The sequence below is a fragment of the Mirounga leonina genome, unplaced genomic scaffold (assembly GCF_011800145.1).
Source record: "Mirounga leonina isolate KUSES-001 unplaced genomic scaffold, KU_Mleo_1.0 Mir_154, whole genome shotgun sequence".
In the NCBI taxonomy this organism is placed as follows: Eukaryota; Metazoa; Chordata; class Mammalia; order Carnivora; family Phocidae; genus Mirounga; species Mirounga leonina.
This window is the reverse complement of record NW_023270389.1, coordinates 5,732,491-5,754,717: the sequence shown is the minus strand read 5'-3', so window position 1 is coordinate 5,754,717 and position 22,227 is coordinate 5,732,491. Positions and strand designations below refer to the sequence as shown.

The 22,227-nt window shown below is 47.4% G+C and overlaps 1 protein-coding gene across 2 annotated transcripts; it reads right to left on the bottom strand.

Annotated features, from left to right (window-relative positions):
- Positions 1-7,343: 7,343 nt before the first annotated feature.
- FCGR2B (Fc fragment of IgG receptor IIb) lies at positions 7,344-21,453 on the bottom strand. 2 transcript variants are annotated; one of them, XM_035010019.1, is made up of 7 exons: positions 21,250-21,453; positions 17,242-17,262; positions 15,647-15,904; positions 12,526-12,780; positions 11,693-11,815; positions 7,784-7,821; positions 7,344-7,704 (listed from the first exon to the last, which is right to left on the bottom strand). In XM_035010019.1, the coding sequence occupies exons 1-7, from the start codon at positions 21,359-21,361 to the stop codon at positions 7,624-7,626; spliced, it is 888 nt and encodes a 295-aa protein (XP_034865910.1). In that variant the 5' UTR covers positions 21,362-21,453; the 3' UTR covers positions 7,344-7,623. The 2 variants fall into 2 exon arrangements, with proteins under 2 accessions (XP_034865910.1, XP_034865911.1); XM_035010020.1 differs by having other exon boundaries at positions 15,647-15,901.
- Between the last annotated feature and the right edge of the window lie 774 nt (positions 21,454-22,227).

Below are 22,227 nucleotides of genomic sequence, written 5' to 3'. Positions count from 1 at the left end.
AAAAGTGTCCCTTACCTCAATTTCTTATAGTTGATCAGGGAGACTTGGGAAGAAAGGAAAAGGCGCCCCCCCCCCCAAGTTCCTCCTCATCTTTTTCCTGATGTGTGGCCCTGGTGACTCATGCGACTGGCAGCCAGAGCCCTGTGTGCTCTCTGCGAGGTGCTGGGAGTAGTTGCACTTACCCAGACTTGGCCCTACTTCCAGAGAGTGACCTGGTTTCCTCACCCTTAAGTCTCCCTTAGAAGTCAATAGATACACTAGACTTCTTTTAGTAGAATTGTTCTGTCTGGCATAGCCACCTAATCATCGTTTAGTAGAATTGTTCTGTCTGGCATAGCCACATGAAGCGACAAGATGGGGCACCAAGGAGGGGAAATCCACCTGAGATGAGCCCTGATGGAACTGAAAAGTTGGGAGATCCCTTAAATCTTAGTTCTTTTGCCCTGCTTGGCCATTTCTTCACATAGGCGGTGTAGCCAGTCTGAGGGTTGTCCGAGTAATGCCTAGAATAGGGGACCCTCTCAGGTCCTAAGAAAAGCAGTCTTTTCAACAAATAGTTACTGAAGAAATTGGTTTTCCATAGGCAAAAAACAAAACAAAAAAAACCTAACCCAAGTCTCACACATCATTAAGAAAAAAAAAGAAAGAGAGAAAGAAAGAACTCAAAATGGATCATGGACTTAAACATGAAATGTTAAAACTCCAAAACTTCTAGAAAAATACAGGAGAAATTTCTTTGGGATCTAGTGCTAAGAGTTCTTAGACATGATACCAAAAACATGATCTATCAAAAGACAGATCTACTTTCATTAGATACATGGAAATCATAAATTGATGGGTTTAATTTATTTGACTGAGAGTAGCTATAGAAATGTATGTTACAAGGTGTTTGATGAGAAGTCTTAAGTAATCTTGTTGATATAAACTGTATAATTTAAACACTCTGATGAAATTGTGCTTTTCACAAAAATAAAAGAAGAGAAATAAGGAGTATTTAATTCCAGTGGACACAGGAATACAGTAAACAAAGAGACTACCCTAGTGAGGTAAATATCTTAGATGATTTTAAATATATACATATTCCTTGGTGTTTAAAAAATATAAAAATATTAGAATTAAGGAAGGGGATATTATTTAAGATTAAAAGTTATTGCAAATAGAAAAGATTACAATGTACAAGATAGAATGCAAACAAGAGAGAAGACTTGATCAAAATATCAAAAGCTAATTCTGTGAAAAGCCCGATAAAATAGGCCTTTGACAGGTCTGATTAAGATAAACAGAGGTATAATGATGTCTCTAGCATTCAACCATTAAACAACAATATTTTGTTTAATATCTATGAAGTCATGTGATGACCACAAATCTTGGTCCTGTTATTATAGAAAATTGAGTTACAGGGAGTTGAGTTTATTTCCCTAAAGAGGAAAAGGCTAATAAGAAGGAAGATCCTTTTCCTGAAAGATCCCAAGAAAGGTTCAGGAATGGGAGGAATTAGGTACAACACAAGATATAGATCAATAATGATTTTGAAAAAAAAAAGGATATATCTTTGTATAAGGAGAAATTAGACACTTAGGGCCGCTCTCCTACCCAACAGGAGTGGGTATTTCCAGGAGACTAATTTTCCCCCCAACATAGAGTCTCAAAAGAAATTGAACAAGCGGGGCGCCTGGGTGGCTCAGTTGGTTAAGCGACTGCCTTCGGCTCAGGTCATGATGATCGAGTCCCGCATCGGGCTCCCTGCTCGGCAGGGAGTCTGCTTCTCCCTCTGACCTTCCTCCCTCTCATGCTCTCTGTCTCTCATTCTCTCTCTCAAATAAATAAGTAAAATCTTTAAAGAAAAAAAGAAATTGAACAAGCTAGCAAGTACAGGTGAATTCAGGTGAGTTGAGTAGGTATGAGGTGGGACATCAGTGGCATCTGGTATACCATCCAGGCACCATTTTTCAGGAGCCCTGGCAAGGAAGTAAACCAAGATAGGAAGACATAAGATTCAGGAAAAAGGAGGTTTAATACAAAAGAAAGACAGAGGCAGGAAAGTCCCAGGACAACAGCAATACATGGGGGCCTAGAGATCAAACAATCCAAATTAGTGCCAAAGAACAGAGAATTCCAGCAGAGACTTTTTGCTGATGAAAAAAAAGGTGTGTGTGTGGGCGGGGGGGTGGGGGTGGGGGGGTGGTAGAAAGAAAGAAAGAGAAACTGAAAAATTTCCTGGTACGTTTGACCACGTGGGAAATAGTATTAAGTTGTTTCACAATGTTTTTGAAAAATTGGGGAAAAGCTAATAATAGATACATAGACAACTAACCAAGTGGGAAATAGTATTAAGTTGTTTCACAATGTTTTTGAAAAATTGGGGAAAAGCTAAAAATAGATACATAGACAACTAACCAAATGACAAAAATGAAGCAGTTATTATCTCTAGAGAGGAAAAGATTGTTCAGAAAAGGAAGTGTAATCAGAGAACACTGTGTGTCTCAGTAATGAACAGCAGTCATAAAATCATGATAAAGCTGCATTGGAGCAGTGGGTAAGGAAAGTGAGAAGTGTGTAACGATGGTATAATAAGAGAGGTCTTCATATTCTATGGTGGGAAATCAAATGGATAATATTTAATATTGAAAAATCAAGAGATAGCAGCAGATTATATCATTGGAAATATGGTGGTAAATTAACAGAAGACATAGTTAAAATTGTTGAAGAGCATTGCCTCTGGGGAACAGGACAGAGGGGATGCAAGGAAAGGGTCAAAAACCAGCTATTTCTTATTATATGCCTTATGTTCTACTACATAATTCAAATTGTGTGTGTGTTACTCTAATAGAAAATTTTTAAAAATGTTTAAAAATGAAAGAAAGCACTATCTTCACATATACATTTAAAAACATTTAATGCAGAAAAATCACATAGACCACATCACCATGCAATGAAAGTAGAAAATAACAACAAAGAAGATAATGCTTATTCTTCTTGGAAATAAAATGAACCAAGAAAATACAACAGCCTTCTATATCAAACTTAAGAAGAAAGTAAAACTAGGGGCACCTGGGTAGCTCAGTCAGTTGAGCATCTGCCTTTGGCTAGGGTCATGATCTTGGGGTCCTGGGATCAGCTCCATGCTCAGCAGGGAGTCTGCTTCTCCCTCCCCCTCTACTCCCCTGACTCATGCTCTCACGCTTGCACTCTCTCTCAAATAAATAAATAAATAAATAAATAAATAAATAAATAAATAGAATCTAAAAAAAGAAGAAAGTAAAACTAAAGTTATAGATTATTTAGAAACAAGTAACAATGACAGGAAGACATATCAAAATCCAATGCATGTAGCCAAAATAACAAAAAGAGGAAAAGTTATAGCCTTTGTGAATTTGTTTATAAACAGTTTAGAAATAAATGAGTAATGCAGTAAATCTAAATAAAGTAGAAGAAACAATGCATTAGGAAACAGAAGGTAAAGACCTGATCAATAAAACAAAATCTGTGACAGGACTAATAAAACAGACAAACCTTTGGCAAGTTTGATTAAGATAAACAGATAAAGTGCTCAAGTTGGTTGCCTCTCAGAATGATTAAGCTAGGTAGGTTGTGGTGGGTGATTCCCCTTTCTAGTGATCGATTTAGGAATGGGCATGTTTCTTAGTCCTGACCAATATGATATGGCAAGATTTCTGGAGAAAGGTTCAACACTCTTAAGAAAGAGACACATAGAAGATGTAGTTAGTCCCTTTCTTTCTCTAGATTTTTGGGTATGATGCTCAGAACTGCTATAATCATCTTGCTGCTAGCCCAAGGGCAGTGCCCAGAGAGTTGCAGAAAACTGGACCCAGAGTCTTGATGTACTGGAGACATCCTGTCTCTGGACTTTTTGTTATATGAGATAATACATTTCCTTATTGTTTAAGCCAATTTGAATCATGCTTTCCTGTTATTTCCAGCTGAAATAATCTAACTGATAGAAGAAAGCCCAAAAGCTAGGTATGAGAGGGGGGAATGTAAGTACAGACACATAAATGATTACCAAAAAATAGGAAAAAATGTAGTGTACAGCTACATTCCAGTAAAATGGATGATTTTTCAAACTTGATTCCAAAAGAGATAGAAAAGCCTGATGAGGGGCGCCTGGGTGGCTCAGTCGTTAAGCGTCTGCCTTCGGCTCAGGTCATGATCCCAAGGTCCTGGGATCGAGCCCCGCATCGGGCTCCCTGCTCCGCGGGAAGCCTGTTTCTCCCTCTCCCTCTCCCCCTGCTTATGGTCCCTCTCTCACTGTGTCTCTCTCTGTCAAATAAATAAATAAAATCTTTAAAAAAAAAAAAGAAAGAAAGAAAAGCCTGATGAGACCAATAATGACAGGACACAAAAGTTTGTCAAAGATCTATCCCAAAAAAGGTATCAATCCCATAGGATATTAGAGGAGGAATCTATCAACTTAAATTATCTACTATAAGAGGAAGCTGACAGACATTAGAAACTATAAGAAACAGGGCGGATTTAAGGATGTAGGAAGTTGGTCTCATCCAGGCAGTGTCATTTGGGATGAACTTCACCGCCTTCAGTCACGGTCTAATCTGTTCCAGACTTACATTCTAGGGAATCAGCACCTGCTTGACCAGCTTGGGTGCACGCTGTCCTCTGGAATCAGGTTCGAAGTCTGCCCACCTACCCACATGGACTGAGAGGGGCAGTAAAGCTGTTTTGCCAAAGCAAAGCAGTCTTTGTTACTAAAACCAGGGGAAACTCATGCTGGGTAGGGAACAGTAACAGAGTCCATTCTAATCAGATTGGCAAAAATTAAAAATGTAAAGTGCCCAACATTGACAAGGGTGTCAGGAAATGGGCACTCTAATATACTTTGGGAGGACATGTAAGCTGCTTTTTATTTTTTATTTTTATTTTTTATTTTTTTTTAAGATTTTATTTATTTATTTGAGAGAGAGAATGAGAGAGAGAGAGAGAGCATGAGAGGGGGAAGGGTCAGAGAGAGAAGCAGACTCCCCGCCGATGCAGGACTCGATCCCGGGACTCCAGGATCATGACCTGAGCCGAAGGCAGTCGCTTAACCGACTGAGCCACCCAGGCGCCCTTTAAGATTTCATTTTTAAGTCATCTCTACACCCAACGTGGGGCTCGAATTTACAACCCCGAGATCAAGAGTCACATACTCTACAGAGTCACCCAGGCGCCCCCAAAATACATCTCTTAATCTTTTTTTTTAAAAGATTTATTTATTTATTTGAGAGAGCGAGAATTAGAGAGAGAGAGTACATGAGAGGGGGGAGGGTCAGAGGGAGAAGCAGACTCCCCGCCGAGCAGGGAGCCCGATGCGGGACTCGATCCCGGGACTCCAGGATCATGACCTGAGCCGAAGGTAGTCGCTCAACCAACTGAGCCACCCAGGCGCCCTGTAAGCTGCTTTTTAGAGACAATATGAGAGTATCCTTTAAGCCAATGATTCGGCTTTAGGAATTTATTCTTCAGAAATAGTCACATGTGCTGTCAAAGATAGCACCCAAAAAAGTTATTTATTGCAGCATGTGTACAACACTGACCAATTGGTAACTCTTAAAGTGCTGGTTAAATAAAATATGGTATAGTATTTGTACTATGGGATACTATGTAATCCTTAAAAAGAAAACCAGGTCCATAGAAAGAGCTCCATAATATATTGCTAATCAAAAGAACAACTGCATAAACATATGTAAAGTATAGTCCCACTTATGGTCTTTAAAAAAACATAAATAAGTGTTAGATGCATACCAAAAAGTCCAGAACCAAATCCACACCAAATGTTCAACAGCAGTTACCCATAGAAAGAGGAACAAGACCGGGTGCAATGAAAGGGAACATTCACTTTTACTTCTTTGTATTTCTGTAGTGTTTGAGCTACATGCTTACAGTGAGCATGAATTTCCGCCTATGTGTGTTTATGAACATGTAAAAATATGATGTGACCCAATTTTTAAAATACATGCACCTATTGCTACTGAAAGGAACATAGACTGGCACCCTTTATGTTAACATCGATTGTGGTTTATAGGCTTATAGGTGATCTTAATTATCTCTTTTGCTTATCTGTATTTTAATTTTATAAAAAGAATATTAGTGTAGTAAAATGATTTACATAGAAATTTTTATTTCCTTTTGGAAATAAGTTGCTACCATGTAATTTATAAATAGATATACATTATTACTATAAAAATGGGCAAGAATTTGTGAATAGGAAAATCACAAAAGAAGAAATATGGAAGGCTGATGCTCTGAAACTCTCTAATTCTAAAGCACATAGTTTGGCATAAAGTAAGCCCTCAATAACCTAGTAATCACATTACACCTTCCTTATTATAACAATAGGTGAGTATGAAATCTAACTGTGGGACTATACAATGTATCATAGGGGTGGATGAGCCACCTGGGTGACTCAGTCTGTTGAGCATCCGACTCCATTTTGGCTCAGATGATGATCTCAGGGTCCTGAGATCAATCCCTGCATCAGGCTCCGCGCTGGGCATGGAGCCTGCCTAAGAGTCTCTCTCCCTCTCCCTCCATCCCTCCCCTACCCGACTCACATGCACACACACTCTTGCTCTCTCAAAAAAATAAAATAAAATAAAATGTGACTATCATAGAAAGCCATGAAAACTATACAAGAAAGGAAGTGGCTAAATCCTGAATGTAAGAATGCTGTACAATGAAGCCGTGAGAGAGCCCCAGGAAAACAAAGCCTCTCCCAAGGGTGCCCACCAAACCCCCAGAGAAACTGTCAGTCATGTTTTTAACATGCCAGGATGGCTTTCCTGAGAAGGCCACATCCTTCTGGTAAATACAGGAGAATAGCAGGGGCAGGAAGAGTCAGCAATCTCCATGAGGACTCATCCAAAGCTTGGCTTCCTGAGAACTGGTGTTGCAAAACAAAGTGATTGTTTTCTTTGCCATGGGAGGAAAAGGAAGGAGACATGGAAACCAGAAGACCATTTTTAAAGAAGAGTATTCAGTTTTAAGAAGAGGACACTCACCCTACACGCCAAATCTTCCCTCTCCTCCACCTCCTACCCATTTCGACCTTTCCAAGATTTTTATCCTTGAAAAGAAACAAGTCAGTCCACACTCCAACCAATACAGTCTTTTTTTTCTAGTATTTTATTATAAAAGTAATATATGGTCTATGTAGAAAAATGAAGAAAGAAGATGAAAATCACCAATAATCCCATCACCCTGAAACATCACTTTTAATATGTTGGCAAATGTTAGTCTGTTTTGACATTCCTGAAATCATATATACCTACATAATTTTCTTAGGTAACCTATAACATAAGCATTTCCCATGTTGCTACGATCTCTTAATAAAAGTAATTTTTATCTGCCATGTGGATGTATGCAGAAGAGTCTTGATGGCGAGAAGTGCTGAGAGACACAGAAGGAACCAGGACAGTCAGTCATCTGGGACCACATTGTCTGTGACTTTTAGGACAGGGAGGTTCAGGATTCACGTAGATGACTCTGAAAGCATCCTTCTTCTTCTTTGGAACTGCGGCATCCTCTTGTCCTCCCTAAGGGGAACTCAGGTCAGGCGTCCTGGCCTCTCTGATTCTCTTCCCTGGGTCACAGGCAAGACAACGGAGACTAAATGTGGTTCTGGTAATCGGAGGCCTCTGCCTCTTCCTCCGGATGCAAGAGAAGTGAGTAGGTGATGGTATTCTCGGCCTAGAGAATGCAGAAGGGAGCACATGAATGAAGGCAACAGAGGAGGAGGGGGAAGGAGGAGATGGCTGGGGTGACTCACCTCAATTTTGGCAGCCTCTTCAGTATCAGTGACATTGGCTGTGGGCAGAAAGAACAGAGATCAGGGGCGCCCAGGGTGGCTCAGTCAGTTAAGCGTCTGCCTTCCGCTCAGGTCATGATCCCAGGGTCCTGGAATCGAGCCCTGAGTCTGCTTCTCCTTCTCCCTCTGCCCCCACCCCCAGCCCCCACTCATGCTCGCTCTTTCTTAAATAAATAAATAAAATCTTAAAAGACTTTAAGATCAGCCAGGGCGTGGCAGTAGAAGAGGGTCCACCACGCTGCCACGGAGGCTGCAGAACGAAGGCCTGAACCAGACATGAAACAAGGCCCTGTAGGCCCAGAGCTCCATTCACCGCCCCAACCCAGCCTCCCCTCCGGGCCACACGGGCAGAGGGAGGCCCTCATCTGTGCTGCATGCTTTTCAGAGAATTGCTGACTTTTTCTAGAAGCCAACCAGCCAGCTTTAGGGATCGGAGATACTGGGGAAGAGATGTGGGGATGTTCAGTATCACAGGGAAGTCAAGTCCAGATTTTTGCCAAGCACGGTCTTCAGGGAAAGAAGACTGGGGGCCGTTTCAGCACTGGCCAGATACAGCGCATCCTCGGGGTCACCTTGAAGAATGCTCCATGACATTAAAAGGTAAGAAAGAGCAACAGTGAAAGCGAGGGAGGGAAAGAGGGAAGCAAGCCAACAAGCCAGTACTTTCCCTAGCTAAAACACACCAAATTCCCGCAGGTTTTTTGCCAATAAACTCACTTTGCCAGTGTGAAAAGTAGTCTCACTAACTGCAAAGCAGCATTCCTCAGGCGGGGGGGTGGGGGGGTGGGGGGGTGGTGAGACAATGCATCTAGTGTCTCCACTCACCCCTGCACACAGAGAGTCTCTGTTTGCCATGCTCCAGATTCTAGAACAAACCACCTCCTGAATTCTCCTTCTAATGCATTTCTCAACAATGCTCGCTGATGGGAAACCGTGAGCCCCTGTGCCTAGCGGTGACATAAGTGATTGTGAAATGTATTTGTGCCAGGGGGTAGACAGAGCCAGACCTCCAAGGGGCTGTTCCAGTTGTGTTTGGGCTTTTTTCTAGATCTGGTCTGGCCTGGTGCAGGCTCAGGCCCGCATCCCCGCTTGACGTGGCCAAGAACACAAGGGCCTTGCTCAAAGCACAGCGGGACAAGTGCCATTTTGCTCAAGCTCTCGAATCTGTTGGTTCCGCTCTGAGTCACACTCCAGCCACCTGACGCAGAGTCCTCAAGGGCCTCTTTTTCCTCTGATTCTGTTGTCCAGGAGCCCCTCGAGAAAGTTCCAGGTTCCCTCGTGCTCTGGCTTAGCCAGTCAGGAGGTCGCCTGGGACACTCCTGCTCCCACCTGGGCCAAGGGTTGGACAGTCACTGGCTCCCAGAATGTCAGACCCGGAAGGGCTTTGAGGTCATCAGGCCAATCCACTCATTTCCTCAGGGAGGTGACTGCACCCCACGGTAGGGAACGTGCAAGGTTGCACTGGCTACTGGTGACAAAGCTGGGGCCAGGCCCGTGTTTAAGAAACTTACACACGCAGGCATCAGAGCCAAGCTTCGCCCAGCAGTGAAGCCCACTAATGCACCCAGTCCCCTAGAACCTTCTCCAGCCTGGATGTCCTCGTAATGCCCCACCCCTCCCCCATCACTCCCCGAGACAGAGTCCTCAGCATGTCCAGGGATCATTCCCTAGGTCTCCCTCTCTTTTCTTAATCCCGTGTGTCTCAGTCTAACCACTCCTGGCCTCTGTCCTGTGTCAGCTCTGCCAAACCCCACAGAAGGACCCAAATGTCTCTGATGTCCTGCGCTGCAAAGGCTCCCAGCATTCCTGGCTCCAATTCAGACACAGCCCTCCCCTCTCTATCTGCAGCAGGTGGTCCTCTTCCCCTCATCCCCAGTGAGGTCCTCTTTAGGCCCAGGAGTTAGTCTCAGAACCAACCAAGCGATTTGAGCCCCTGCCCTCCTCCCACCGCCCCCGCCCTCTGCTGTGCTCCCAGCTGAACTCACGCAAGCCACTTCCTGCAGGCTCCAATCCACTTTGAGCCCCCAAAACAGGGAGCTGCACTCACCTGGTTCCTCAGGGAGGGTCTCTCCCATTTCCCTGTGCTTGGGGTTTCCTAGGGGAGCTATGAGGGGGCACAGAGGAGGTTAGTAGGGCTATAGGGTGGGGCCTGAGTCCTCAGGCGAGGACCAGGGGCAGGATTGGGTTAGAACCAACAGAGACCCGTCCCCCCAGAGATGCCTCCCCTCCTCCCCATTCCCCGGCTCTCCTGCCCCGGGCCTGCCCAGCCTGTAAAAGGGCCACTGAGTTAACCATGGGAACCCCTGGGGCTGTCAGAAAGGCCACTCGGCTGCATCTTTCTCAGGCTTGCTCTGCCTTTTAAAAAGCTCCTTTTCCTCCCTCTCAGAATCTCTGTGCATCTCCGTATTTACTTATCGGCAGTAACTGAGGGCCTAGCTGTGTACCAAAGTGCCTCGTGAGGTATGAGGAGTAGTCCCTTCTCCTTCTCAGTGGCTGGCAGTCTTCTTTCCTCTTCTTTCTCTGGTGTCTTTAGACTTTTTCTCCAGCAAGCTAGCTCTCCAGTGCGACGAACTGTGACAATTTGCTTACTAGATTTCTAGGGCACCTCGCCTCCTCTCTCAGCTCCTTCAGGATAGTGCTAAGGGGAAGGAGCTGCTTTCCGAGAGTCGAAGTTCTTCAGGGCGCCCGTCTGTGAACAGACGTTTAGGGACACCGTCTCCCGGCCTGGCAAACCGCGCTAGGCGCGGGGGCAAGGTGGGGGGCAGTGAATGAGCACTTATGGTGACTTCCTTCCCGTAGTCTGGCCACCCACTCTGGAGCACAGTTTCCTTCTCTAATGTGGCCTCTGTGGTCTGCATGACGTGGCCCTTACCCATTTGTCTGTCCCGCCTCATCCCTCCTCCCTCCTCCCTGTGCCTTGCAGTTTATGGTTTCAACGCTTCGCACCCCTTACTGCCCCCTCCTCACGCCTCCCCCAGCGCCTGTCCCAGCCCAGCCACAGTGTTCCTCCTTTCCATGCCTTGGCCCCCACGCCTGTAATGCTCTTCCAGCCCCCTCTGCCTGGCTGACCTCTACCCCTCATGAGAACGGCTCTCTCTCACGTGCTAAGTACTCCGCCCTGGGATGAGCGCTCAGCCCCATTCATCCTCACCCAATCCTGCGAGGTAGGTTCTATCAGTGTCCTCATTTTCCAGATGAAGAAATATAGGCACAGAGACACTGAAGAACTCCCCCAAGTCACACAGCTGGTGCGCTGTGGAGCTGAGAGTTAAACCGTGCGGCCGGCCCCCCACGCGTGCTTTGGTCACTAGCTACACCACTGCCTCCTGTGAAAGCGTCTCTAACCACTCGCCCCACGCTGCATCTCGTGGGCCCGCGTCCCCCGCTCCCCCCATCACAGCCTTTGCGACTCTACCATGGCTTTCATCCCACCTAATTCTAATGATTGACTGGTCCTTCTGTCTTCCCCACGGCACCGTGAGCTCCTTGAGAGCAGGGACTGGACTCCTCATCATCCACAGTGCCTAGCACAGGGCTCCACCCATAAGCAAGATTTTCCAAGCCTTGTTGAGTAAATGAATGAAGGCGGTGCCTGGGCGGCTCAGTCGGTTAAGCGTCTGCCTTCGGCTCCGGTCGTGATCCCGGGCTCCCTGCTCTGTGGGGAGCCTGCCTCTCTCTCTGTCTCTCGTGAATAAATAAAATCTTTTAAAAATGAATGAATGAATGAATGAATGGATGAATAAAATATGGGGCTACCTCTGAACTGTAAGGATTCTCTTGGCCCAAAGAGGAGGGTCCTGGCGATGGTCGGGGTTAGGGCCTTGGCCAAGTAGGAACTGACAGCAAGAGAAACCCAGAGAAGCCACGAACCTGAAGTTTGCTTTTGCCTGAGGCGGAACCAGGCCACGGCAGCGGCGAGGATGGCCACCGCAGCGGTTCCGGCAACCACAGCCCCAACTGTCATCACCACGGAGGAGTCGCTCCAGCTGGACCCTGGGGGAGACAGACCTCAGGACAGGCAGTAGCCTCCCACCTCCCACGCTCTACCCCAGTGCTGCTCCCCGGGAGCTGCTCTGTGTCCGGGTCCCTTGTCCCTTGTCCCTTGTCCGGGTCCTCCCCCAACCTCACCTGCGCGGACCGCACTGCGGCTGGACTCGTGCCTCCCCCCTCACAGGTGTCTCCGCTCATCCGATAAAGGCACACTATTGAGTGTGTGGGGGCCGAGCTCGGGGAGAGAAGGAAGGGGACCCGAAGCCTCCCCTAACTGGAGGCACCGCGACTGGATCCCACAAGGCCTTGAACTGTCAGGGACCCGTCATGCCTTGCTTGGGGAGTGAACGGGCATAACATGAGAACTAAGAAGAAGTGAGAAAACCTCAGCTCTTGGGAACGTCCGGGAGCTTAAGGAACCCCTGCCCCAGTGCGGGAGCTCTGCTCCATCACTGTCCTCAGGACTGACGGGGCCTGCATTTCAAAGGGCACACAGCCTTTCCCCTGTGACCTGAAGCGGAGGGCCCCAAGCTCTAGCCCCTCCTGCTGCCCACAGCCAATATTTCTCACGGCCCCCATTCCTCCCCGCTTCGCCTCAGTGCCCAAGGGTTTGCCCTCTGGCATTTCTCAGCTCCAAGGAGGCCCATAGGACCTTAGCCATAACTGCCCATCCCCTAGTCATCATCCTCCCTCCATCTTGGCAGAGTTCCCACCTTGGACAGTGATGGCCACAGGCTGTGAGAAGCGCAGCATCTGCCCTATCATTCCCGTGCAGTGGTAGTTGCCACTGTGGCTGAGGTTTGCTTCCGGGATGAAGAATGTGGCATTCAGAGAAGAAAACTGCTTGGACTTCCCGTCCTGGAAGAACGTGATCTTGTACAGACTCCTGTTCTTCCAGCTGTGGCACCTCAGCACGATGGGCTCCCCCTCCTGGAACCCCCAGCGAGGGGTCTGGAGCAGCAACCAGTCTGAAAGACACAAAGGGACCCTAGGACCCAGGAGGTCTTGACCCAACTCTGAGACCGTCCTTTCCGGTGGGACACGGTATGTGGAGGGAGGAGCTTAAGCCTGGAATCCAATGGCCCTGGTCTCTAATGCTGGCTCCGTCATTTGGGAGCTCTGTAGTCTTGGGCCTCTTCTGGGCCTTGGATTCTGCCTCTGTGGAAATGGACCTAACAATACCATGCATCTACAGCAGTTCCTGGCACATAGTAGGTGTTCAGGACAGGCTTGTCTTCTCTTTCCTGCCCTGGGAGAAGGCAGCTGAAGCTCTGTCCTGCCCAACAGGACAGAAAGGATACAAGAGAGCCCACGGTGCCGTCCCTTCCTTGGGAGAGGGAGGGGAGAGATCCAGTCTGACCTAGGAGATGACATGTGAGGGGACACAGCAGAGACATGTCTTTTGGGAGAGTAGGAAGTCATGGACGTCCAAGAAGTATTAGCTTATTGGATGTATGTTGGTAAATGTGGAGTTTTACTTCCTCAACGTCTTGGTCTGACAGCAACAGCGTCACCTTGGTCTGAAGGCGGGTCATTAGCCTGCTGTGTCCTTTTTCCCTCCCAATGTTCATCCTTTTACTGAGGAAGAAAAAATATTTAGCATCTTTGTTGTATAGGGAATAAAGCCTAAGGTAGACATTTGTACTCCTGACCTCAGCCCACGTGCTCCTTTTCCCTAAAGCTGGAGGACGGAGCAGAGCTGGAATTGGAAAGAGAGGCAGGGTAGAAGACAACAGCAGAATTAGAAGGGGGAATCCGGGTGGCACAGTCGGTGAAGCGTCTGCCTTCGGCTGAGGTCATGATCTCGGGGTCCTGGGATCGAGACCCCGTGCGGCTCCCTGCTCAGCGGGGGGCCTGCTTCTCCTCTCCCTCTGCCCCCATCCCTGACTCATGCTCTCTCTCTCTCTCAAATAAATAAATCAGCCACACATGTTCCCAGCAAGCACCCCCGGCAGCCAACCAGGATGAGGCCAACCAAGTCTCTGCACTGGCTGGTGACGTGACCACGGATGCAGGAGGAGATGCTCAGCACCAATTACAACACAGAGAAAATTCAGCCACGGCTACAGCGGGAAATCCAGGGCCAGAGGGTGGCACCAGGTTTTGCTACTCGGGTGCCACAAGCTAGAAAACCCCACCTCTCTTGTTGGGGAGGCACATCTAGCTTCCACCCATTTCCTTGCCTTACCGTACTGCATATTCCTCCTCTTGGAGAACCGAGACCCTGGCTGGACACTGCACTCCGGGATGAGGCTGAGCCGTCCTGGTTCCCTAGACTGCCTCTCTCATGAGATTGGATTAGGGCAGGTGGGAATGCTGAGAATTGTAAAGCTTTGAAAAAATAAAGTAGAACCCAGAGAAAATGCCCAAGTTGCCATGTAGCCCCAGCAAGCAATTCCTGCCCTTCTCTTCCCTGTCGAGGTAATCCCCACCACAGAAGACCTACATGGCTGGAATAGCTTTTCTTCCCCGAAGAGTCTCTGCTGGCACCAGGTTATAACCTGGATAATGAGGAGTGTCTGCCTTCGGCTGGTCTGTGCAAGGGGGCCACCTTAGCTCTCCTTGAGGACATTTATCTTGGTGCAGATCTGGAGAGCAGGAGCCAGCTTCCTGTTTGTGGCACTCATAAGATGTTCTTCAAGTAATCAAAGGGCCTTCCCATCCATCTGGGAGCGAAACGCCCCTGCAATCTCCTGGAAGCCTTGTAGAGAATCAATAAACACCCACAGCTCCTCCACACCCCAGTGGCGACACAGGGACACACTCAGGCTCGGTGGGGGGGGATGCCCTCCCCTCCTTGCCTTCCTGCAGGGGCAGGGACACCGATGTCAGGCCTCAGGAGCTTCCCTCCGGCCTGTCACTTCCTGTTGTGCGAAGAGAGTGGGGGCGACAGGCCCGCTGTGTGCTTTTGAGGAAAATTTAGGCATCCGGGGAGGGAAAGGGACTACATGAAGAGTAACAGTGACAATATTCATCATAGTCTCAGGGTGGCTCTTCTTTATGGAGAAACTACTTTTTGCCAGAAGCTTTGTAAAATCATTCATCTGTTTAGCAAACATTTATTAAGCCCTGCCCTTGTCAGGGGCTGGAAATGCAAATATAGTTAAAACACAACTTTCAGGGGATGCCTGGGTGGCTCAGTCGGTTAAGCATCCAACTCTTAGTTTCAGCTCAGGTCATGACCTCAGGGTTGTGAGATCGAGCCCCATGTAGGGCTCTGTGCTGGGTGTGGAGCCTGCTTGAGATTCTCTCTCTCCCTCTGCCCCTCCCTCCCTCTCTCTCTAATTAAAAAAAAAAAAAGATCAAGACAACTTCCAGGTCAAGTTGCATGGAGAGCAAGGGGGCAGGGAAATGCTGATTCCCACCAGGACCTGGGGAGGGAGGCATTAATACCCCCACGAGCAGACAAGGAATCAAATCCAAGCGCAGACAAATCACCATGTTCACACGCTAGTGGGGTCCAGGCCGAAGACTCAGTTGTGGTCTGTCTATGCTTTGTGATGGCTACAAAAATGGGTTTTTATGTAGTCAGAATTTCTTTCTGCTTCTCTCATACCCTACGTGCTTGTTTGTAGCCTTGTAACCTTCTTGCTCCATCAGGATTGAGGCAAAACAACCTATTCTGAGGAATTTCTTAAGACGGTCCACCACACACACACCAAGCAAAGGGGGCAGGTGAAAAGGGAAGCGAGTGGATGAAAACAGCTTCCAACAACTCACAGCACTGATTCCCAGGAAACAGGCTACCTCCCTTCCCTAAAAACCTCTGCCATGTAAGCAGATTTCATCTTTCCTTGTCCTCCCAGACCCTCCCCAGCCCCTTCCTCCACTGACCGGAAGTCACGTCCAGATGCACAGGGTCACTGAGGCTGGTCTGGTCCGTCTGGCACCTGTACTCCCCGCTGTCCTGTTGTCTGGCCTTAAAACTGTAACTGGACTGGACCAGGGTTGGGATGGAGCTCCCATTATGGAACCACTGGGTGACATGGGCCACAGCGGTGTGGGCCCCCTGGCACTTCAGGGTCACGGGATCCTCCTGGAGCACATTGACCCACGGGGGCTGGAGGTCCAGCACAGCCTTCGGGAGACCTGCTGAGGGGCAGAGAGAAGAGGAAGCAGGAGGAAAGGGGACCCCAAGAGCCTAAGCAGGCCCCCGAATTTCAGATAGTAAAGCACCTCTGGTCCTTCTGAGGACATCAAGAGTGGAACCCGGCCCAGAACTCTTATGTAACTGTAGGTAATTCCTCTTACTCATGTGTCCTACCACAGGGGCCTCCAGGAAGCCAGGTCTGCTCAGGGAGCTTGATGGTTCCTCAGGAAGAGATGGCAAGGTAAGAGACAGGGAGAAGGGGCAAAGCAAACACTAGAAATATATGTATACCTCACCAGGGGTCATCTGAAACAGTTCTTTCTTTCCTTTTTTCTTCCTTCCCTTCCTTCCTTTCTTTCCTTCCTCTCCTTTCCTTCCTTCCTTCCTTCCTTCCTTCCTCTTTCTTTCTTTCTTTCTTTCTTTCCTTTCTTTCTTTCTTTCTTTCTTTCTTTCTTTCTTTCTTTCTTTCTTTCTTTCTTTCTCTCTCTCTCTCTCTCTCACACACACACACACCACATACATAACTTTCTAGAATTCATTTTGTTCCCCTGTAAACTGAGGCATTTTGGATACTAATGGATAAACTCTCTCCAGAGCCGGATGAAGGCATCTGGTGGAGGTATCCAGCATGAGTTAGACATCAGGTTTCTGTTCTGACCTGATGTCAATCTTGGTCCCTTAGAATAGACCTAGCCTCACAGCCAAGTACAGAGGAGTCTCTGTGGCCTCAGAAGGATAAAGAAAGAGAAAGGCTGGAGGGCCAGTCTAGGGAGCCCTGGCTTCAGTGCCCCAGGGAGAGCCGCCCCCCCGCCCCCCCTCCCCCGGGAGCCCTGGGAGGCGGGGAGCTGATTGGTATAGAGAAAGAAGTCCCCGGCAGAATTTACTTCACCAAGCTGCAGTCAGTGATCTCTCCTCCTAGTTCTGAACAGGGAAACAGGCCCTGAAGCCCTCAGATACATGCAAAGTGGGGGATTTACCAACACAGGGAGATAACCTAAGCACATAATGGGATTTTGCGTGCAGCTGAGACTAAAAATGTCTGGGCTTTTGATTTTACTGAGAGAGAGGATGAGTTATTTTCTGTGACAATATCTGTGATTTCTCATCCTGATAGAACCAGAAGGGTTAAGCACCTGTGCGCCAGGAAGGCCTATCCTCGGCTTCCCCGGGAGGAGGGGAAAGAGAAAGGAGAGAGGGAGAGAGGGCGGGGCATCTCCTTCCTGGCCCCACCTAGCTACTGGGTTGCTGGTGCATTCAGGGCACCTCCGGGTGCTCGGGGTGCTGGGAGCACAGGAAGAGCGTAGCTGGGGGAGGGAGAGGATGTGGGTGGAGTACTTACCAGGTGTCCCAGCGACTGGAGCTGTAAGAGAGAAAGCAAAGATCAGCCCAGAGTTTAGATTTGATGATTCATCATTACAAGAATCACTTCCAAGAAAAAAAAGATCCCTTCCATGCAAATCCCCTTAACTCCTTTGCCCTTCCCTGTCTCTGTTATTTCCATCCTCTTATGCATCACCAATTCCTCCTTCTCAGCTGGACCTTTCCCATCAAAAGAAGCATATTCCAAGATCTTTCGTTCAAAAAAAAAAAAAAATCTTCTCACTTGATCCCATATATAATTCCAAAATTATTTCTCTGCTCCCTTTCATAGGCGATTTCTTTCTTTTTTTAAGATTTTATTTATTTATTTGACAGAGAGACACAGCCAGAGAGGGAACACAAGCAGGGGGAGTGGGAGAGGGAGAAGCAGGTTTCCCACCAAGCAGGGAGCCCAATGCTGGGCTCGATCCCAAGACCCTGGGATCATGACCTGAGCCAAGGGCAAATGCTTAACCACTGAGCCACCCAGGGGCCCCCATAACCAGATTTCTCAATTTTTTTTCTACATGGGCTATGCTCATTTCTACTCCTTCCATTCACTGTTTCATTCTCCACAATTTGGACTCAGCCTTCACCAATCCACTACAACTTTCCTCTCTTATTCTTTCCCAGGTAAGTGCACATCTTCACCATATCCCCAGTTACTTGTGCCTGAAAGCTATAAGTCACCTTTATTCCCCTCTCTCCCAAGCCCCGTCCCCCTTCACCTCAGTGAATCTTGTTGATTCTGCTTCCGACTCAGGCCTTGAGTCCATCCACTTTGCTCCATGCTTATGGCTGCCATGCTAGTTTAAGTCACCACCAGCTTTCTCCGCCTCCTAACTCCTCTCCTCATTCCTTTGTCCCCCACCATCCACTTTCCACAGAAAAGCTAGAGTTTTTTGTTTTTGTTTTTTTAATATCAGGTCCAATAATATCACTCCCCGTCTTAGAAGCCTTCAAGGACCTTCCTTTGCTCTTTTTTTTTTAAATTTTATTTATTTGAGAGAGAGAATGAGAGAGAGAGAGAGAGCACATGAGAGGGGGGAGGGTCAGAGGGAGAAGCAGACTCCCTGCTGAACAGGGAGCCTGATGCAAGACTTGATCCCAGGACTCCAGGATCATGACCTGAGCCGAAGGCAGTCGCTTAACCAACTGAGCCACCCAGGCACCCTTCCTTTGATCTTGAAATAAAAGTACATCTTTACGAGGCCACACAGGACAGGACAAGGGCCCTGCTCACCTCTCCTGCCTCATCTCAAGCCCATCTTCCCCTACTCATGGAGCTCCCATAACATGAGCCCTCTTTAAGTTCTTCACACTTGGGGCTTTTGTGTATGCGGATCCCTCCTCTAGACCTGTTTCCTTTATCTCTTCAAACAGCTAGATCCTTGCGGAGCTCAAAGTCCCAGCTCAAGTGTCACCTCCTCAGAAAATGCTTTTCATATCATCCTGTTTATCATTCTCTCTTCTTCCCCACAAAGGCTATTCTTATCACAGTATCCTGTTTATATCTTTATGGCCCTTTCTAATTTGTATTTATGCCTGTGTGTCTGTTTATTTGTTGTTTAGATCTCCCAGAAGATCTAAGAGGGCAGTAGCCATAACAATTTTATTTGCCAGTGCTCTGGAAATCACTTATTGAATGAGTCTAGGTGCGAGATAAGAGGGGCCACAGTTGTATTGATAATAGGAAGTGAAGAAGATATGCACACGAGAGAAATTTTTTAAAAGATTTTATTTATTTGTTTGAGAGAGAAAGAGTGAGAGAGAGAGAGAGAGAGAACTCGAGCTGGGTGGGGGGCAGAGGGAGAGGGAGAAGCAGACTCCTCACTGAGCAGGGAGCCTGACTTGATCCCAGGACTCCAGGATCATGACCTGAGCTTAACCGACTGAGCCATCCTGGCGCCCCCACATGAGAGAAATTTAAGAGGCAAAACTGGGGGAAGCTGGCACTTGATGAGAGTGGGAATAAAGTAAGTGGATGGCTAGGGAAAATGTTACTTGTGCTCACACAAATATAAATGTTAGGAAGAGGAGTACATTTGCAATGGAAAGATGATAAGTTGAGTTTGAATATGTTTTGTTTCTGAACCGGCATTATCAATGTGGAGGTGTCCAACCAGCAGGTGGAAACACGAAATTGTAGCTGACATAAGCAAGAAAGACAGGTTTGGAAGCTGTTGACATAGAAGTGATAGCTAAAAACCAGAGTGTTGGATTGGCAAGAGGGACAGTGCAGTAGGGGAGCAAATAAAGAAGTAGAACCTAAGAGGAGGGGAAGAGGAGAAATAAGAAAGAAATGAGAAGAATGGAGAGAAGTCATTAGCCATTTATTCATTCCACACTCAACAAATGGTCATGAATACACACTCAATAGAGTCATTGTAAGGGAGACAAAGACCTTATGCTTTAGGTCAGGAAGGCTGTCTGTCTTGTTCATTGGTAAATCTCCAAGTCCTAGAACAGGGCCTGTTCATGCATTTATTTAATGTTTAAACAAGGCAGTTTGTGGAATCTGTAGAAAGCAGGAAATGCAGTGTCCACATTGCCTGGCTGTAGAGGAAGATCCACTTGGGGGCAATGGGAATGTGGTGAAGAGGGTGGAATGGGGGCCTTAGTTAGTAGGTAATGGAGCAGTCCTGGAGGCATTTCTGAAGTGCAGTGACTCAGCTGCACTTGAAGATATTATGGCCTCGGTGTGCAGCACAGATTCAGAGGAGAGGAGACAGGAGCAGTCGAGATGGGGTCAGAGGCTGTTGTCAAAGCTGGGTTATTGAGGGATGAAGACCTAAATATGGTGGTCCAAATAAGAATGGGGAAAATGGAGCAAATCCTTGGTGACTTAGCAAAAGGACAAATGGAAGAAAAGATCAAGTCTTGCCCAGAAGTCTTGCCCGGGTGACTGGTACATTGGCAGCACCAACAGCAGAGATGGAGAAGCATCTCATCTCTCCAGGCCTGAGCTTCCTCACGTGAAAAATGAGATCGTCTAATGCTCCTTTCACATGTTATTCTACTTCAGTCCATTTTATCCTGCTCATGAAGGAATACTCTCTCTTCCTCACCTCTGCTTCCTATCCCGGTATCATTCAACATTGAGGGCCTAGGACTCCCAGAGATGACCAGATTTTATTATCAGTCATAACACCTAACTCCAGAGTGGCTACATGTCTTCCTCTGGGGCTATCCTAAGGTTTTTTTGAGGGTGGAAACTCTAGGAATTGAGCTTGGAGAGACAATCTTACCAATAGGGCTCCCCTAGCTGGCCTCCCTAGACTTCCTCCCACCTGGCACCATCAGTCCCTGCCCCTCCATCTTAGCCTAGGACCCTGATTTTCTCCCTGATCACAACCAGGACCTATCCCCATGTGTGTGTACAAGGAAGCATGGGTGATTTCTCCGGTCCTACAGTTGACGATTCCAGAATTGCCCAGGTTGTGTGTTCTCTGAAACCCTGTTCCCTGGATAACCCAGACCCTCTTTGCTTCTTCCCAGGGAAATCTAACACATAAACAGAATAAGCTTCTGCTGCCTGACAGAGAATGTCTACTGCCCCTCCACCAAGTATCCTATTGCTTCTTCCCCACCCCTAATCTAAGACAGCATTAGCCCTTCCACCTAAGATTTGGTCCCTGTGAAACACAAATTTTTAAGGAAGAAAAACACCCTGGCCACTAAGTCACTAGACTTTCCTTAGAGCAGGTTCAGATGTAGGTGGTGGCAGAACATCAGGGACCTGGCTGCCCTGTGATATTGGGCAAAAGACACTAAAAATTAAAACAAAAACTCTGCCAATTTTATCATTTGCCAAGACCAGTAAGATCGTCAGAGTTTGATCTTCATCAGCCTGCTTCACCCTCCTCATTTTCTTGAATGCTTCCCATGCTACCCCTCATCCTTACCAAAGCTCAGCCTGACCCGGGGAAGCAGCAGCTGAGTTAGGAAAGTGTACCTGCCTCTGTCCTTCATGAGGACACCGACTCACCCAAGAATAGCAGAGCTGTCCACAGCAGCATGTCACCCAAAGGATGGCAGGGCACGCAATCAGCCCAGTCACTACCAGCAGCAGGGATGGGGAGGAACGAGGGGATCCGCATCACTTGCTGGCTCACGTTGGCTCCAGCAGCACCAGTGTGGCAGGCAGAGACTTCTCTTGAGACTTGACAGATTCCACCCGAGAGGACAGACAAATTCTGAAGTCCAAAAGAGGAAGTGAAAAGAAATGTTGTTTTATCATAGGCTCCTCCCCTTCACCCTTTTTCCTCTCAACTGTTCCCTCCCAGAAGATTCAGAGCTTCCCAGAATGGGTCTGGCTTAGCCCAATTCCAAATTCACAGAAATTTTAGAAACTGGGAAACAACGTCTTCCTCTTCTTTTGGGACACAGCTAGGCTCAACCTCTGGGAGTAAGAGGGGAATGGTCACCCAAATCCAGCTCAGAACCTCCTATCTGTTCCTCTCTCTTTAGAAAAGGCAACGGAGCAGAATGTACAGCCAGTCTTCTCTGACTTCTAGCTCCATTTGGAGGCCCAGATGCTCCTGAAACTGATGATGGTGGTCTTGAGGTCACCCACCATCATTCGATTTCCTTTGTTATCATGATCTCTGACTTACTCCTAGATTGTGGAGCAAGAACAAGGATGTGTGTCAGGGTGGCACTAGGGTGGTTACACTCATTCTCTTATTCCCCTCTGGCATTCATTCTTTTTTTTTTTTTAAGATTTATTTATTTATTTATTTGAGAGAGAGCACACACTCATGTATGTGCACTTGCAGGGGGAAGGGGAAAGGCAGAGGAGAGGGATACAAGAAGACTCCGCACCGAACGCAAAGCCAGGCATGGGACTTCATCTCACAACCCTGAGATCATGACCTGAGCCAAAATCAAGAGTTGGTTGCCCAACTGACTGAGCCACCCAGGCACCCCTGGCCTTCATTCTTTTGTTTGTTCCTTCAACAGAACA